Source organism: Rhea americana, unplaced genomic scaffold (assembly GCF_003343005.1).
Source record: "Rhea americana isolate MKP2758 unplaced genomic scaffold, rheAme1 scaffold_16, whole genome shotgun sequence".
Classification (NCBI taxonomy): Eukaryota; Metazoa; Chordata; class Aves; order Rheiformes; family Rheidae; genus Rhea; species Rhea americana.
Genome location: NW_028185705.1, coordinates 7,274,942 through 7,291,322, shown reverse-complemented (window position 1 = coordinate 7,291,322; position 16,381 = coordinate 7,274,942). Strand labels below are relative to the sequence as shown.

Sequence of the window (16,381 nt, the reverse complement as noted above, 5' to 3'; positions counted from 1 at the left end):
TCTCCACGCCACGCTGCTGCTTCTCCTGCGGATAGCTAAGCTGCAGGAGCAAAACCCCGCTCCATCCCGTTAGCTCCTCACCTCCCGCCTTTGCCAGTTAGGGAAATTGTGGCTGAGCACGGAGACGGGTCCAACCCCCGGCGCGGGGCTGGGATAATGCTGCCGACCCGCCGGCCGAGGCTGGGCGCCCGCGCGGAGCCGGGACGCGCCGGCACGCAGGGACACCCTGCAGGCTCCGAACACCCCCCASGCTGCTCGCTACGGATGAAAGCGGGAAAGATGGACTCGGTTTTGCAGGGGGCAGGCGCAGGGCATGCCCGAACCCACGCAGTGCCTGCCTCCGGCGCGAGAGCGCTGCGGGAGCGGAGGAGAAAGCGAGCCAGTATCTCTGGCTAACACATCAGACGTGGGATTTTCTCTTCCAAGAAATTTTCTGCTTAGGGACTCTGGAGCAAAAGACGTTCCTTGTGCCAGATYAGCGCAGTTGTCCGATAACGTAAACTACCGTAGGCTCAAGAAAAACACCGTCGCGCGGGGCTCTGAACCGAACCCAAACCTGTCTGCAGAGCAGATACCCGCTGGATACGCTTTTAATGCACATACATGCATTCCTACAACCACAAAACGAAAACCAAACACATTGGGAGTAAGATGGCTACGGAATATTTCATTAGGAGGCTCTCAAGGGAAAAGGGCTCAGCCAGACAGGAAAAGCATCTTGCCTGATTTTTTCCCTACAACAGGACGAGAAGACGAGACCACGAGCTGCGTATAAAGGGGAAGGAATCTGTCTTAACTAGTAACATGCTTGACGACTGCATAACACGCAAAAGGGGTCAACTGGGCCTACTTCAAAGTATTCTAAAATATTTTTAGCCCTCAATGGCTGCTTGCAGCAGTTCTTTAGATGCCGAACGCTGGAATCTGTCTCTGCTTTAGCAGTTGGCCTTGGTTCTTCCCTCTCTTCACAAAGGGGAGGATTAAAGAGCTTGGAAACATTTGTTTTGAACTATGCAGAAAGGCCAACCATCTATAAAGCGCTGTGCTGGGAAAACAAGCAAACGCAGTGAGACAGCGGTGCCACGCGCAGCCGCCGGGGCCCCGGCAGGCACCGCGGCGGCACCGCGCGTCCAGCCTCGCCCTTCTGGGTCGGAAGAGAAACGTGGGGGATCCCTGACGGAGGGAGGACACGCTTCGGTTACGTCTAGCCTCAGCGGGGAGACACGCGTACCGGAGGCCCGCGGGCCCGCTCCCGCGGTGGCCCGACCCGGCGTGCACACGGCCTCCTCGAACGCAACGGCTCGGACCACGTGCAAACGCTTCTCCCCGCGCTTCCCTTCGGCACGGCGGCCGGCGAGCCCGCTCCCGCTCGGGAAACTCCTCCTCGCTCCCTCTCGCGAGGCTCTGCCGCAGGGCTTCGGGCTGTTTTTGCACGCTACAATTAGGCTGCCGGGCCCCAGGGGCAGCCCAAAGTTTTGATCATCACCTGAACGCGCTCCCGCGTCCGCTCCCGGGCTCTGCCAGTCTGCTCCCACCGAGCGGGAGAAAGCCCCCCGCCCCAGCCGCCCGCGCGGCTCCGCGGTGCCGTACCTGTAGCGTTGGAAAGCGCGAGGGACTCCATGGAGCCCCGCGGAGTTTGCTCCGTGGGCGTTAGGTCCTCCGTGAACTTAAGCGCGTTGATGGGATGTCGGGTCCGACACTGCTGCGTCGGCATCCCGCCTTCCTCTTCTTCTTCTTCGTACTTGGGGACTTTCATACTTCCTCTGGTCTCGGGGAAGCTCTGGTTGGACATGTCGCTGTAGCTCTCCTGCGAGCGAAGCCTTCCRGAATAGTAGTCCTCTCTGCAGTCCTGGATGAAGCTGCTGCTGTGCCCCTTCATTGCCAGCGAGGAACTTCTCTTTGGGTTGCTGAAATGTTTAGCCCATAAATCTGGCTGGGAGGCCGGCACCTGGCTGGGGTTATACGAGGTCCTTATATTGCATTGGCTGAGAAGCTGCAGAGGGCTTTGGGATTGACTTTGCTCCATTTTATTCCCGTAGTGATAGAGCTCCTCCCTGCTCCTCCACAGGTGCTCTCTGTTGAGGCTGGGGGTCTGACTGGAGAGGCTCAGCAGGTCCATCTGCAGCGAGAGYGGATCCACGTCCGTGGAAAGGCGGTTCGAGGTCACCTGCAGCTGGCCGCACTGATTCAACATGCTGTCCTCGGCCTTCCCTTTGTTCTTGCCGATTTTGGCGCTGCGGCGGGATTCCTTCGCCCTCGCGTTCTGAAACGCCGAATCCGACGAGTCCGAGCCGTTGGGGTCGTCGCCGATGCTGCACGCCCGGGAGCAGAATATCTGCCCTTGCTTGGGGAGGAACGGCCGGCCCAGGAGGGACTTCTTGCACTGAGCGCAGCAGAAACAGGTCTCGGTGGCGTGCCAGTGTTGACCGTCGTACGTCATCTGGCCTTGGTCAATACCTTGAAGGGGGAAAGCACACAGAAAGCATTAGAATTAAGCCACATATTGGAAGTTAAGYGCTCYCTTCCTGAAACATTAAGTGCCCGTCACTTAACCCTGCACTTAGCACTCGTCTTGAGCAGCTGTCCCACATGAGCAATACGTACCCAGGCTCKGTTTCGAAYGGACTTCAGTGGGGTTTCTCCAGCRAGTGAAACTAAGCCCATTTCTAATTCTTTGCAGGTTCGAGGCTTTTGCTGAGGAGTTACTCAATGTTGGAAAMGGCAGCAGAATCAAGCCTCGAGCTATTTCATATTAAAAGGTGATATTTCCGATCATAAAGCATAGGAATGCAAGAAGTTCTCCATAAAGGTCTTGAAGCCAAAGCAATAATATGCTGACTATTTAAAAACAAACAAACAAAAATCTCCAACCAAACCACGAAGGGGAATGTGTGCTGCCTTTCYAGCTGCATAGCAGAACAGGATCACATGCCTCGTCCCTCACTGCTCCGTTGAGCAAAAACACCGAATACCACCGTATTCACCTAGGAATTCTCTCCCCATGTCCGAGTCACCGGTGTGCAAGGCGCAGGCTGTGCAGGGCCAGGGATGTGGGTGCAGCGCGGGCCAGCAGGCGCGTCGCAGCCCGCAGGGACTAATGCTGCCGAGGACTTGGAGACTAACACTGTGTTAACGGTCTGCTTTATTCCAAGCTAAACTTGCTTTAGCACAGTTGGTTTTTTCCTCTTCCCTTTACAAGGAGTGAAATGCTTTTACCTAAAGGGTGAAGAGCTATACTTGTAGACTAAAGAGGGAGAAGACAGTGGGCGGGATGCAATCAGCTCCCTGCTCAATCACTTCAAGTCGTCTCATGGAAAAAGGAGCCCGTTTTCCTCACCCGGTGACCCTAGAGTACAATCCAATTCTTAAAAGTCTTAGGTGCGTGCTTAGCTCTAATTTATACGGCTGTTAAGTGCAACCTGCAGTGGCCACTGCTAGCAATCTGCAGCGCCGTACCTTGCGCGAAATGGCTGCAGTCCCTCTTTGCTCAAAATGAGCGGATACACAGCAAAACAGTGTCTCTGTCTTGCAAACCTGACGGGCTCAGYGCCGATCCAGCTAGGGCAGCGCCCCGAGGCGCCACGCACCAGTTCAGCCTTGCCTGSGCTGAGCCCGCGTGGTTGCACACAGCTCATGGCACACAGGGTAACCAGGCTTAATTATTTCTTATCTTTTACAGAAAATGAATCTTTTATCTCGGGCCYGCAGAGCGCACGAACGCTGCCTCGAAGCCACCGCCAGCGCAGCCTCGCTTACGACGCGGCGTAACGTACCAGCGCGCAGGGCGGCGAAACAGCTAGTTCCTCGCACAAAACTCATTTTAAAGCACTGAATCTCCTTGCTCTGGAACTGCAGGTCGACTCTGATGCATTATTTCTCTTTAGCTGAGGACATCTATCCGTGGCTTAATTAAAAAAACGCGAACAGAAACAATAATGATTCCTAATGGACAAACATCTTTCCTGCCTTGTAGCTCATTAAGCCGAGCAGTCCTTTAGCAAGCTTGGCTGGTAAGAGTCTGAAATTAAAAGAGCCAGGCTGTCTAAAAGGAAAATGCTATTTAAAAGGAAAAATAAAAGYCCACATTAAATTAGGCAGAGAGAGAGAGATGCAGAATTAAGAAAGCTCCCAGTTTGTATCAGTTCCTGAGGTTGCTCTCGGACATTTCCTCCGTGTTTCAATAAACCCCTGTCCCGCCACAGGAACGGGATAAAACCTGCCCTCACTCCTCACCCCCGGAAAAGCAGAGGTTTTAACGACAAAGGACGGCTGCAGCTGCCCGAAGAGGAGCAAGGCCCTGCAGCACCTGAGTCCTCCTCTCCACGCACCGGGAGCAGAGCGGGTCTGACGGGACCCYGGAGGTTTCCCACCGCCGATCCCCCCCAAACCCGGCTCCGGTCCCCGCGGCGCCGTACCGATGTGCTGGGCGCAGGTGTCGCAGTACTCGGCGTACAGGGACTCGAAGCAGCTGCAGCAGTACGGCCGGCCGTCCTTCATGATGTACCGCTGGCCCCCCAGCACCGTTTCACATTCGAAACAGCAAAAGTGCTTCATGTGCCAGTGTCGCCCCTCGGCCTCGGTGCATTCGTCGGCAAAAATGATCTGGAGGTGGGGGGGAGGGGGAGAAGGGATCGATCGCGGTAATAAACATGCTTATAAACAGCTTATCGATCGGGCGGACTGTCAAGCAGCAGAAGAGCCATTTATTAAAACGCGTAGCGGTCACTGCACCAGTGGGGAAACCGAGGCACACGGCACAGCCAAGAGCGGGCTCGCGAAACGGCCGCCTCCAGCGGCTCGGTAGACACCTTCTTGCTGCCCCTGCTCCCCGTGCCCGGGCGGTGAGCCCGCACGGGGTGGGAAAGCACGGAGGGGCCGGCTCTGCCCCAAGCCCCACCACACAGGAACCTCTCCCCCTCCTTGCAATCCGTGCCGGGTCTTTTAATGGAAGAAGTGAGCGTTAAAGAAGCCGAATGAAAGATTTGTATGAGAATTTGCAAGGATAAAAAGTACAGGAAGAAAAATTACCCAGCCTAACCCATCAGGAAATAGGGCCACTTGAATGGTTAGGAGTTGTTTTTTTACTGGTAACGTTGCAAATTTAATTGGATACATACGTCAATGTTCTTTACATTTGATGTGCATATAGCCTTGGATTTTTACTATTATACACTTGCATGGATGGGACTTGGTATTTTATAGTACATATGGTTTTCCACACTATGGTTTTCATAAGTTTAAAAGCCAGAACAATTTCCTTTGCCAGTCTTTTAAACTGAGATTGACACTTGAGAAATGCTCAGAGTCAGTTCTGCACGGTTTTCTATATTCATTTTGTATTCCATTTGTTTGGCTTCCTGCATCCCTTTAATCTCCTCTATTAAAGCCTATTTCAACTCGTCGGATACTCAAACCACTACCTACCTGTAAGAAATACAGCACTCATCCTAGCAAAAGTTTCTTCTGGGAGATACATGAGAAGGAAACAACTCCACACACAAATGGGCTAAAATTACATAGCATGGGTTTGTTGTTACAGGAAATTCTTAGGGAAAGATCTCCCGGGCTCCCTGTGTGTAAACCAGGATCTATCTTAGAGTAACTCTAGGCAGTTTTCAACCAAAAATCCCAGAGTAACTCCCCTCAGATGCAAACTTGAAACCCAAGGAAAACTTGGCGTGAACCCTAGACAAAGCCAAATCATCCTATTTCCCACGCGCTCCCCACACGGCTCCGTGCAGAGGTTGTCYGTGCTATGCACCCCACGCCGCTGTGCTGGGTGCTACACGAGCCAGGACAAACCCGGGAGAAGTATCCTGTGTCAAGGAGGGGAACGGCGCTGTGAACCGGAGGATGAGCATTTTTGAYGCTAACTTTAGTGGGCAGAAGCAGGATATTCCGCTTCTGCCCAGCTCGCACAGAGCGAGCCTTCTGATGAAGCTCATGTCTAGAGCCGGAGTTCAGCTCCCAGACTCGAATCACTGCCTGTCCTGGTGCTTCCCTCCATCCTTAGGAATCAGCTGCTTAACAAAAACCCCTTGCGTCTTAGAAAAACACTAAATTAACCCCACCGGACTGGGAGGCCCCTGTGTCGGCACAGTGCAGCGCCCAGACGGGCAGGGTGGAGGTTGGCTCGTTCTCACCTCGTCGCACGCCGCGCACCGGGGCTTGAGGCATTCGGCGTGGTGCCTGCCGCAGTAAATCTTCCCGTCTTGGTAGAAGTAGATCAGGTCGACGAGCAGCTCGTTGCAAACGCTGCAGATGAAGCAAGGGGGGTGCCAGCAGACGCCGTGCCCCGCTCGCGAGGCGAAGACGGCCATGTCCCCGCCGTTGATCTGGCCCCCGCACTGTCGGAACGAGCGCTGCGTTTTAGGCGAGCCCGGGGAGACCCCGTCCACCAGCACCCGCAGGCCACGGCACTTGCTTTCTCCCGGCTCATTCACAGCTTGGAGAAAGACACCTCCCCGCCGGTGCCTCCTCCCCGCCGCTGGACCCCAGCAGCGCGCCGTCAGGATGTCAGCCGCCTGCCCCCGCTCTGCACCTGACGGCCAGCAGCCTTGGCACGGGGGACCGAAGGGTGGCCCGGGCTCAGCTACAGCGACCGCTTCGGCCACTGAACACGGCGGGGTGCTCCTCCCCGGCCCCACCACGGCTGCACCACGGCTCGCCCGGGACCTCGGGGCGATCTGCCCACGCTCGCTCTGCGGTAAACGGCCGCGGCCGCTGCTCACCTGCTCGCAGATGGCTCCGGTCATGGTTACGGGGAACGGCCGGACATTGCCTCTCCCTAAATTTTCCCTCTTCCTTTGATTGCTGAAGAGTTTGAGCTCCCTCTTCTCCTCCTCGTCCAAGGAATTGCAATAGCGGACCTAAGAAACATGGATTAGACTCAGTATTAGCGGGGTCACTGACTGTCTGGCAGGGATCGGCAGCCCCACGGGCTCTGCAAACCTCCTCCAAGGCACTAAGAAAATTCAGTTTTCTCAATTCACACATGGAGCCATCTCCATATTCCAGCAGGAATCTACAGTCCTTACCGGCAATCACTTCGAGGATCCATAAATCAAAAACCAACTGAAAATCACCATGTGACCAGGCCTAGGACCCTCCTCCTCCTCCTAACAAGTACCTGCTGTTGCACGAAGTGGTGCACAGTGGGTCACACAAATGAACTCAGTGCTTGGCTTAGGCGAGGCTAGAGAAAAGGCAGTTGTGTTGACTGCAGTCATCAGAGGGTTTGGTTAAAATCTGGAGAGGTACAGAGCCAGCAGGGGGAGGGAGGGGGGAAGACTGTTCTCTGGGTGCTAGGTCTCCAGGGGGACTTGCAGATGTCTTGAAACCATGATGTCTCAGCACCTATGCATCACCCAGACCCAGCAATCAGACTGATGATTTTCCTGCTTTCTCCGCCAGTCTCCAGCACAAGTTTGACAGCAGCCTCCGTATATTTTTTTAGTATTTCTAGAGCGCAGCCCCCTTTTCCTGCACAAATYAGGGAGTTCTGAATATTGTCATAGGGTTAAGGTTTGCGTGTTTGCAAAATCTCCATGTTGGAAGGTARTAAGCAAAAAAGGAAAATAAAAGGATATAAACAATGAATGTTGCACTTTCCCCAAACCTTATAAAAGTCTGAGGTTTCCCTAGACACTTCCATCTTGCAGCTTTAGTCCTTGGCTGAGTGYATTTCAACCGAGAACAGGACCGAACAGCCGAGGCAGGCCACGTTCAGCAACAGCGCCTGAACAGTGCTGGAAACGAGCGGGGCTACTCATGCGAATAACCAGCCCAGCTTGAACCTCCAAGGGGGCAAAACCGAGCGCGAACRGCAGGCAAAGCCTCCTGCCCATTTGCAGGAAAAAAAGCGCCGGATGGTGCCTCCAGGTCRCGAGAGCAAGGGCGGCACTAAAAGCTTGTGCGTGTATTTTTCCTGCTCCTTGCAGCTGTCAGACGCTGCGGGTTTTTCACCGCCTGCCAGGGAGGAGCTGCAGCACCAGCCGGCAGTTCGGGGCCCCGAGGGCGCGCGAGGCCCCTGGAGCTCCCGGGGGCCGCGGCCACGCTGCGCTCCCGTGGGGCCGTGCCGCGCGCGGGCGAGCTCGCCGCAGCCTGACCCAGGTTAAAAAAAACAAAACAAAAAAATCCCCAAAACTCGAAGTTATCGGCACGTCTTTTTCAGAGCTGCTTCTTCAAAAAAGGAGCACCAAAGTCATTTGATCTTTACGCAGGGAAATTTTGCAGGCTCCAACATTCACGCCGGCAAAGGCCGGACCTTTTTTTTCCTGCTCTGCGTCTTTTCTCGCAAGATGCAGTAACGCTTCTGTCTGCGCTGGCTGGGTTGGACTCAGACTCGGACTTTTCAGGCCCTTGCAGCTCTCAACTCGCGCTCGAGGCGAAACGCCTCCTCGGCGCGCAGCCTTGCGACCCCGAGGCGAGGCGAAAGCAGCGCTCGGGAAGGGCTTTTGCAGCTCGCTTCGGATTGGGCTCTAGCACCCCGAGTCACTTCTAACGCGGCTCTGGCCTCCGAGGGCTGAGAGAGTTTTGGTTTGGTCCCCCCCCAGCCCACCCCGGTGCCGTCACTAACCTCGTTGTCGTGCGGGGGCAGCTGGTGCAAAAGCTGCTTAATGCGCGATTTTTCGCCGGGGCTGTTCACGTAGGGCACCTTGTCCTCRGGGAGGCAGCTGTAGTACTGGTGGACCTGGGGAGCGAGAGAGGGGGCTGCGGCAGCGCTCCTCGGCTACGGGCGGAGAGCCACCGCGCCCCGCGGGAAAAACCCTTTCCAAGCCGCCCCTCGGGATACTGCGAGTGCGGGAACAAAGCGCCTCGCTCTTGATTTTTTTTTTTAATTATTATTATTCTTTTCTCCCCCCCAGCACGAGCGCCCGAGCGTGGTGCCAGCGCCCGGGCCGTCTCCCGGCGGYGGCTCGCTGCCCTCAGCTCCGCCAGCCTCCAGAGCGCGGGAGGCTACGAAGGCTGCGCCCCGGCCGCCTCCGTGCTGCCGGCCACCTCAGCCTGCCCCCGGCAAGGCTCCAGCACCGGGACGCCGCTACCCGCCGGAGGATCAGCTCCGAAATCCCCCCAGCGACRTTCAGAGGCAAGAACCAGCAGAAGCGAGGGTAAGGACACGCTCTCGCYGCCCGGCTAAAGCCAGGGGAGGCTCCTGGCCTCCAGCACCTCCAGGTGCTCAGGCGGGAGCAGGGCGCTGGACGGCTTCCGTCAACCTGTGCTCAGACAGAGATGCAGACTGTTTTTACGGTGCATACAGCTCCTCCTGCCTTTGCCACCTCGAGATAAATCTCATGAGACGCTTCCTCCGCTGCAGAAACCCATCTCAGAGGGGGCTGCCCTGCCGGCAGATCTAGCAGGGCTTTCCCAAACGATGCTCCCTCTGCAGGGGCTTCTGCTTAGCTTTTCCCCTTGGCTTTGGGCTTCGGTCCAGAAAGCAACCCCTGGCCCGAGCTGGGGCAGAGAGCYGCGCGGCGAGAGCCGGGACGCGCGAGCTCCCGCGGGCCACCGCGAGCGACCGGGCTGCACGCGGGGGCCGGCAGCGGGACGAGCTGGCAGCAGAGCGCGCGCGCCCCGCGAGCTACGTTTAACAGGAAGAAGTCGGTTTTGTTCCAGAATAAATGTCTGAGAATGGCAACAAGCAGGACCGATTCAGCCGCGTTCAACGCTCTCCTTCGGAGCTGCCTGCAAGCAGCGCTGCTCTGGGGCTTGCCGTTGCTTTTCCTCCCGACCTCTCCATTCCACAGTACCTCTCTGAGCCAACCCTAACGTCCAACCTTCCTATCACCAGGTTTTGTGAAAAGGGAGATTTTTAGTGGATTTCCACCCGTAACTCTGCAGCGCTGCTGACAAGGGAACTGCTCGTGTCATGAAGCTGAGGAACACCTGAGCGTACGCCACGGCGCAAACCTAGATTTGTTTTGCTAAGGCACAGCCGAAGCGGACCCATCAGCTATGGAAACTGCGAAAGAAAGAAAGGCTGCTAAGTATTTTGCTATGTTAAAAAGCAGGCAAACTACGTACACGAGAATACTTACTTTGCATTTATAGAGCATTCTTCACCCAGGGACACCAAACTTCTCTACAAACACTTAATTCTTACGACACTCTACCTACGGTGGCACGTCTACCCACTGGAAAGGGCTGTTTGCAGCATAACGACGGTAAGCGGGTTCACGCAGCTAGCCAGCAGCCGAGTTCTCCAGGTTTCCTCTCTGCTAAATTTCCCACGCAGATGGGCCGCCCGTTTCAGCTGCGCTCAGGTTCGGTTGCTCTGTTTCTTGCCACGAAGTCCTTTTGCCCACTGTGTCCTTGAAGCTGGCAGAGTCCAGCAACGATTTCTTTTTGAAGAGCTGCCAGATTGCATCAGGCTGCTCAGGTCCATGAAGTCACGAGCTGCCAGAGGCACACCCCAGGCGAAAAGAAGGGATGCGCGTTTTTCTCGCCGCCGTCCGGCCGCCGGAGGGGCTGGGAGCTGCCTGCCCGGCTGCCCGGCAGCGYGACACCTACGGAGCGCCTTTCCCGCTTCCTCCGGGAAGTTTTCCATTTAGTCTCCGTAGGTCCGCGGGAAGCGGCTCCCGTCACATCAGCAACATAGCTCCGCAGGGATGGGCGATTTGGTTGGAAAAGCAAGAGAAAATAAATACAACAGGCTCCAACCTGCGCCGTGCTGCCTGAAACAACCCGATGGGGGTTGCTTTGGATCCGCATCAGCTCGGCGAGGTGCTCCGCGCGGGGGCCGAGACGCCCACCTTCCCTTGGGAGGGAGGCCCGTGCCCGCGGCGCCGTGCGGGGACCCCGGCCCGCCCCGCGGTTTCCTTCGCCTGACGTGGCCGAGGGATAAATCCTTCTCCCGCTTCCGCGCCAGGCGCGCAGGAGCGGCAGGCGCAGCGCCCGCGGCGCCCTCCGCCCAGCTGCCTGCCTCTGGGCGAACCCTCATCTCGCGGCGGGCTGCGGAGGGAACATTCGGTGGCTGATGAGGTCTCGTCTCACGGGTGTTGTCTGGAAGAAGATGGGAGAAAGGTCTGCAGAAAACGCTGACTCACTGGAAAACTAAAACCGTTCAGTCTGTGCTTCCCTTTGGTATAAAAGGCCAGTATTTTCCATGAAAATAACTTGTTTTTTCCATCCAGTTTTAGCTCAGAGCATGCAGGAGCCTTTGAAGTAGGTGAGCACTGCAGTTGCTGCCACTGGCCTGACCCAGGCACCACACGTATCGGTGGAAAGATCTTCACCAACCACGGGCTGCCATGACTCAAGTAAGATGGATTACATATCCTTTTTAAACCGCGCAGTATCCTTAGCCGTTCTGTTATTAAACGCTCGTGCTGCACGACCCAGCAGCTCGGCACCCTGCTGCTGCAGCAGGTCCACGATGGCCGTGGTCACCTGAACAAGCACTAACGCACACGAGCCGCTTGAGGGGCTGGCCAGGACCTCCCTCCAGATTGCCCCGTGGTCTTCTCTTCGCTGCCACCTCCGTTCACGTCTGGACAGAAGAAACCCAGGAGGGATCTGGACAGCATCAGGCCAGGAGGTGACAGACCTCGCCGGTCGCCCTTGAGTGGCTCGGGGGATCGGGGCGCGCGGTCTCCCTCCCCGCTGGCCTTACGAGCGCTCGTCCTCGCGGTGAGCGACGCGGTGGAGCAGATACCCATCTTCCTACCGAGGCCGCGTTCCCCAAGGTGTTATTCCAGTCTTCAAAAGGAAAAGGCGGTGGYGAGTGGTTCCAGCACAGCGTGTTTTAAAGAAGGGACTCCTAAACAAAAGCTGATACGTGTTTTGGAAATTAGTAACTCCTTTGAGCTAAAAGGGAGGCGGGGAGGGAAGACAGAAAGAAACCTGGAGAAAGCAAAGAACGCAGTGTAAAACGAGTGTGGGGAAAGTCTTTAAAGTGGAGCCAACTTCATTCAAAGGCACTGAGGGAAGTAATTACATTAGTTTACAAATGCCTTTATGTTCTGCAACCTTCCTAGGTTTGGGGTGTGTTTCCAGCTTAACTTTGACAAACCTACCCCAGCCCTGCTAAATAAGGACAGCTTATTCTGGTGGCTCTGTGGGCTTCTAGCGACTAAAGCCAAAATCCACCTAAGTGCCACGGAAAACACGTCTGCCTAATGCACCCACCTAGCACGGCTGCTCTGCAGGGAGCTACAACTGGGATGGACTACAAAGGAGCACGTGGCCTCCTGGCACAGTCCAGCTGATGGGTGCCAACTTGCTGAGCTGTAACAGCTCCAGCACACCCAGCTGGCTGRTCACACCTTGATCTCACCAAGCCAAACTGTCCCTGAACCTGTACAACGGGCTGCAGGGCTTTTGCAAGGAGCCCTTGCTGTCCTGCATGCAACCACGTGCTGGAACCCCAACCTCCCCTAAAAGGCTCTGCGGGGTCAAGGTCACGCCGGGGCACTGGGTGTTTTGGGGAGGGAGGTCAGCCCTCTGCAAGGTGAAGGGTTGTGTTGGGGGGCCTGRGGGATCATTCAAGCACCCTTCTGGCCCGGCTCTGTAAATAATTACACGCGGTCTGCTCTAAATCCAGGCGCACGACGGTCGCTCGAGGAGCGTGCCAGGCCGAAGTCCGCCTGCCGCAAGGAGAGCATCGCCTTCCCTGGGACCAAGTCAGAACTGCCCTCACTGCAAGCGCTGCTCGCACAGCCRTGTGCACGGTGGCTTTTTCATGAGCTATTAAATGGCCTTTTACACCRAGCACTTTTAAAATTGATAGGCTTCTCAAGAAGCAAGTGTGGTGTCCTTCTATGATTCATACTGGCCTCTCTTGGAAAAACAAAGCAAACACTAAAACCAAACCACACACGAATAACTCCCTTAAAGTGTCGGCAAAATTTTGCAAATGCTTTTATAGAGCTCCACAGATGAGAGCACGTGTAAAACTAGAAAATGTGTTCAAATCRCTTTGGCCAGATTTAGCACGACCTCTTTTTCCATGATTTTCGGATACAAAGCATTTATTTATTTCTTTAAGAAAAAACAGCCCTTGTAATATGGCCAGSCGCTCTGAAACAAAGCAAAGCACAAGCATTGCTGCCCAGCTCGGCTCATGCACGCGCGTGCAGCCAGACACGTATCCTGGGAGGGAGCCCGGCAGCAAGAAGGCACGCATCGAGGCCCGGAGACCTCGGCGGGCTACGCAGCCCCGTGGGCAAGGCACCGGGCCAGCACGAGGGACYGGCTGTGCCGGGGACGAACGCAGGCTTTCAGTGCCCGCGGCCAGCGCGGGGCACTCCTGCCTCCCTCTTAGCTGGAGGCAATAACGGGGTCTGCTGCTGCATCCCARCCCCGAATTACGGCAACAAAGGCAGACTACAAAGAACGGTAACTCTAATAAACCCTATTTGCTCCGGCACGCTTTGCAGTTCTCCTTGCATTTCCCTCCCACGGCTAATGGCAGCAGATGAGTTTTAGCGTTGCTGTTCACTAGCTCCCCATTGCAAACAACATCCATTACTATTAAGCTTTTGGAGCTGTGCAATTCTCGGTCTATAAATGGTCCTTCAAACACATTACTGCTTGTTGGCATTAAAGAACATTTGAACCAAGGACATATATCCACAAGTGTTAGACTTGTGAAAGCACAYGCAGCGATTTCTCTCTTCTTCTTTTATTTTTTTTTAAGCAAAGAATAAATTTGGGTTAAATGGAGTCAGAAACAGCGCTTTCAAAGGTGCTTGAAAGTGTTTTTTTGTTGTGCTGTACCAACCAGCAGACCCGCTCTCACAYTGCTCGGTCCCTGGGAACATCAGCAGTGATGACCATCATTTGTTGCATTGATTATAGTTGACATGTTTCTAATTCTGCTGGGTATGCCACTTAAAATGCTCTTGTATTTCTAACTTGAGTGGTAGCAAGTTAGAATAATGCCATAACAAGTAAAAGCTGTAATTGTATGCTGGAATAAAGCTCCAAGACAAGTTTACATTGTGTACTCCGGGATTTCTCTATTTTCTTTTCCATTTCCCGCTGTTCCCCTGCCTCCTACCTCTCCTGTCTGCTACATGAACACATCAGATTTCAGAACCACGCAAACCACTTCAGATTCATGTTTTCCTTTCTGTGGCCTACCAAAAGAAGTMGATTCTCTCCCTGATAACAAGATTGTGCGAGGATTAAACTGTTTTAACAGCTTCCATCAGCTTACGAGGATCAAACAAACGCCTTGCGACGCAGAAGTGGAACAGAAGTGCAGCGCACAGTTTTGCGGCTTTTGCCATTAGCAAAGCAGGGGAGGTGAGCAGCATGGGGCCCGGTTCGAGCCACCCCCGTCTCCGTTTCGGGGCAGGAGCCTCCCAGCTTTGAACGTAACCCTCTCTGCGTGAGGGTTATGGAGCTCCGTCACGGGGAGGTGGAGAGGTGACTCCATCGCTGTGCACAGGTATCACAYGTGGAAAAAGCGTTTCGTCTGCGAGAACATCTGGGGGAGGGCTCAGCCCGGYGGACAAAGATCGGCAYGGTCCGATGCCCTGGAGGCTGGACYTAGCTCCAGCCTTGAAAGGAGACCCACTAACTGCAAGGCCGTCTGGATACTGAACCAGCTCACTGGGGACGAGATGGACTTAACACCTCCTCAAAGTGGATAGCTTTCAAAAATATGTTTAAATGCAGCTTTTGAATGATATACTACGGTATGCATGTGTGTAACGGGCAGAGTTAGAAGGGACTACAGCTTCCAGCATGGGTATACGTGACTTCAACTCCCCTTCGCCAGCCCTCACATTGCCAGCTGACATGTTTTGCTCTCATGATCAGGTCAAGGAGGGTTCTTAAGAGTTCTTGATGGGGTTTTTGTCACTTCTTTATCTGGGCATAAAYTAGCTTATCAATTCCTTGTTCTTATGCAGGCTCGGGGTATAGGGTTGCTCTGGTCTGTCTTGTTGCATGTGACATCAGCTTCTGGAGGAGCAAAATCATTTCCTGAATTCACAGCACCCAAAAGTGGAAATAGCTCTGCTATTGCTGGGAAGCGCCTGGAAAATGTGGATTCCTCAGTCTACTTGCTTCATTTCTGCTCCTTTTGTACCAGCTGAACCACGCCAAAGAAGCCAAGCAAATTCAAGTATTGCTTGGCACATCTAATCCGTCAGAGACAAGTGGCCCAGTTAGCTTGCTTTCTGCCTTTAGGTAAATGCACGTTCGCTGCAGGACTGCCTCAGMCGTCCCTTGCACGCTCAGTGGCCTCAACAACAGCTGATGGAGCTTGGAGGTATTATAACCCAGGCCTTTCACGTGTGTCTTGCTAAAGATCCAGAACAGGAATCAACACATTTATTAGCCACCAAATACATTCCCCGTGACAGCTACTGGTTTCACACCACACTGCAAAGCTTTCAAGACCCAAGTTCTAACATGTGCCTTACAGCGAAATGGTCCCCTGAACCTTAACGCTACCAGTTTTAGCTTAGATGAGGTTTTCGTAACTTTTAAGGGACCTGATTGGAGCAAGTGTGCAGTTAACAAGAGGGAGTTAAGCTCTTACAGTACATGCACAGATCTTGAATCCTGGCATGCCTGAGCCATACAGAAAGCCACACTGCAGCTGAAATAGAGGCACATCTTTTGTTTAATTTAAAATCTGTGCCTATAACCAGCTGTTCCTATTATTGAAACACAATAAAGACAAAAATCCTCAAAAATCCCTTGTATTCAGAAATTCAAGTTGGTATGTTTTAACCTTTCTTTGGACCTTTCCAAACCACAGGCCCAAGGAATTCAAGGCTGCACATTCACATGTATTTATACACTCTCTGCCCAAGAATGTGAAAAACACATTACAAAAGTACTTATTTTTAAGCATCTGTCCCCAAACTCGATGCCAGCATAAGGCAGATCAATTATCAGACTAGCTCTAACAGACAAATTGGCTCCTGAAACTGCTTTCCCAAGGCTTCGGGGCCAGTCCCAGGCTGGGATTTTGCTTCATTCAGTACAAGTTTTTACTGTTGCCTGCTGGTTTCAAAACTTTTGACACTTACTTCTTTATATAACCGTCAAACTGTATGCAGGCAAAAATGAGTACTTCTCAAAGCCTTAAACCTGAGCTTCTGTTTCTTCTTCCGAACGGCTGTGTATCTCACAAGCACATTCACATTTCTATCTTCCAGAGGAGAAGTTCCTCTTCTGCCATATGATATTTTCTCATTAYGGTCCTAATCCAACTGGAATTATAACTCACAGGAGCCCTCTGGTCATCCTGCATAGCCTATGCCATGACAACGAATCAAATTTTCTAATCATGCTGTAATTTATTGAGCTCAATCTTGGGTTTTYACCCCTCACTCTCCCTTGTTGGCAGGTTGCCGCTGAGCCTTACACCACCTCTGATGGTTTGAAACCTCTTCCAATTTCCTGCCTGAACGCATTCAGA

At 53.9% G+C, this 16,381-nt stretch overlaps 1 protein-coding gene across 3 annotated transcripts in view; it reads right to left on the bottom strand.

Moving 5' to 3' along the window:
* The window catches only part of PRICKLE2 (prickle planar cell polarity protein 2), a 39,925-nt gene that overhangs the window by 8,750 nt on the left and 14,794 nt on the right, over positions 1-16,381 (bottom strand). The window contains exons 1-6 of one of the 3 annotated variants that reach the window (XM_085300109.1): positions 10,038-10,550; positions 8,579-8,692; positions 6,732-6,869; positions 6,144-6,347; positions 4,416-4,602; positions 1,591-2,457 (exon numbers count right to left, since the gene is read on the bottom strand). In XM_085300109.1, coding sequence (XP_085156235.1) covers positions 1,591-2,457; positions 4,416-4,602; positions 6,144-6,347; positions 6,732-6,869; positions 8,579-8,692; positions 10,038-10,055 — 1,528 coding nt within the window. In that variant the 5' untranslated portion in view covers positions 10,056-10,550. Of the gene's footprint in view, positions 1-1,590; positions 2,458-4,415; positions 4,603-6,143; positions 6,348-6,731; positions 6,870-8,578; positions 8,693-10,037; positions 10,551-16,381 lie in introns of those variants that run through there. The other 2 variants (XM_085300108.1, XM_085300110.1) reach the window with 2 other exon arrangements.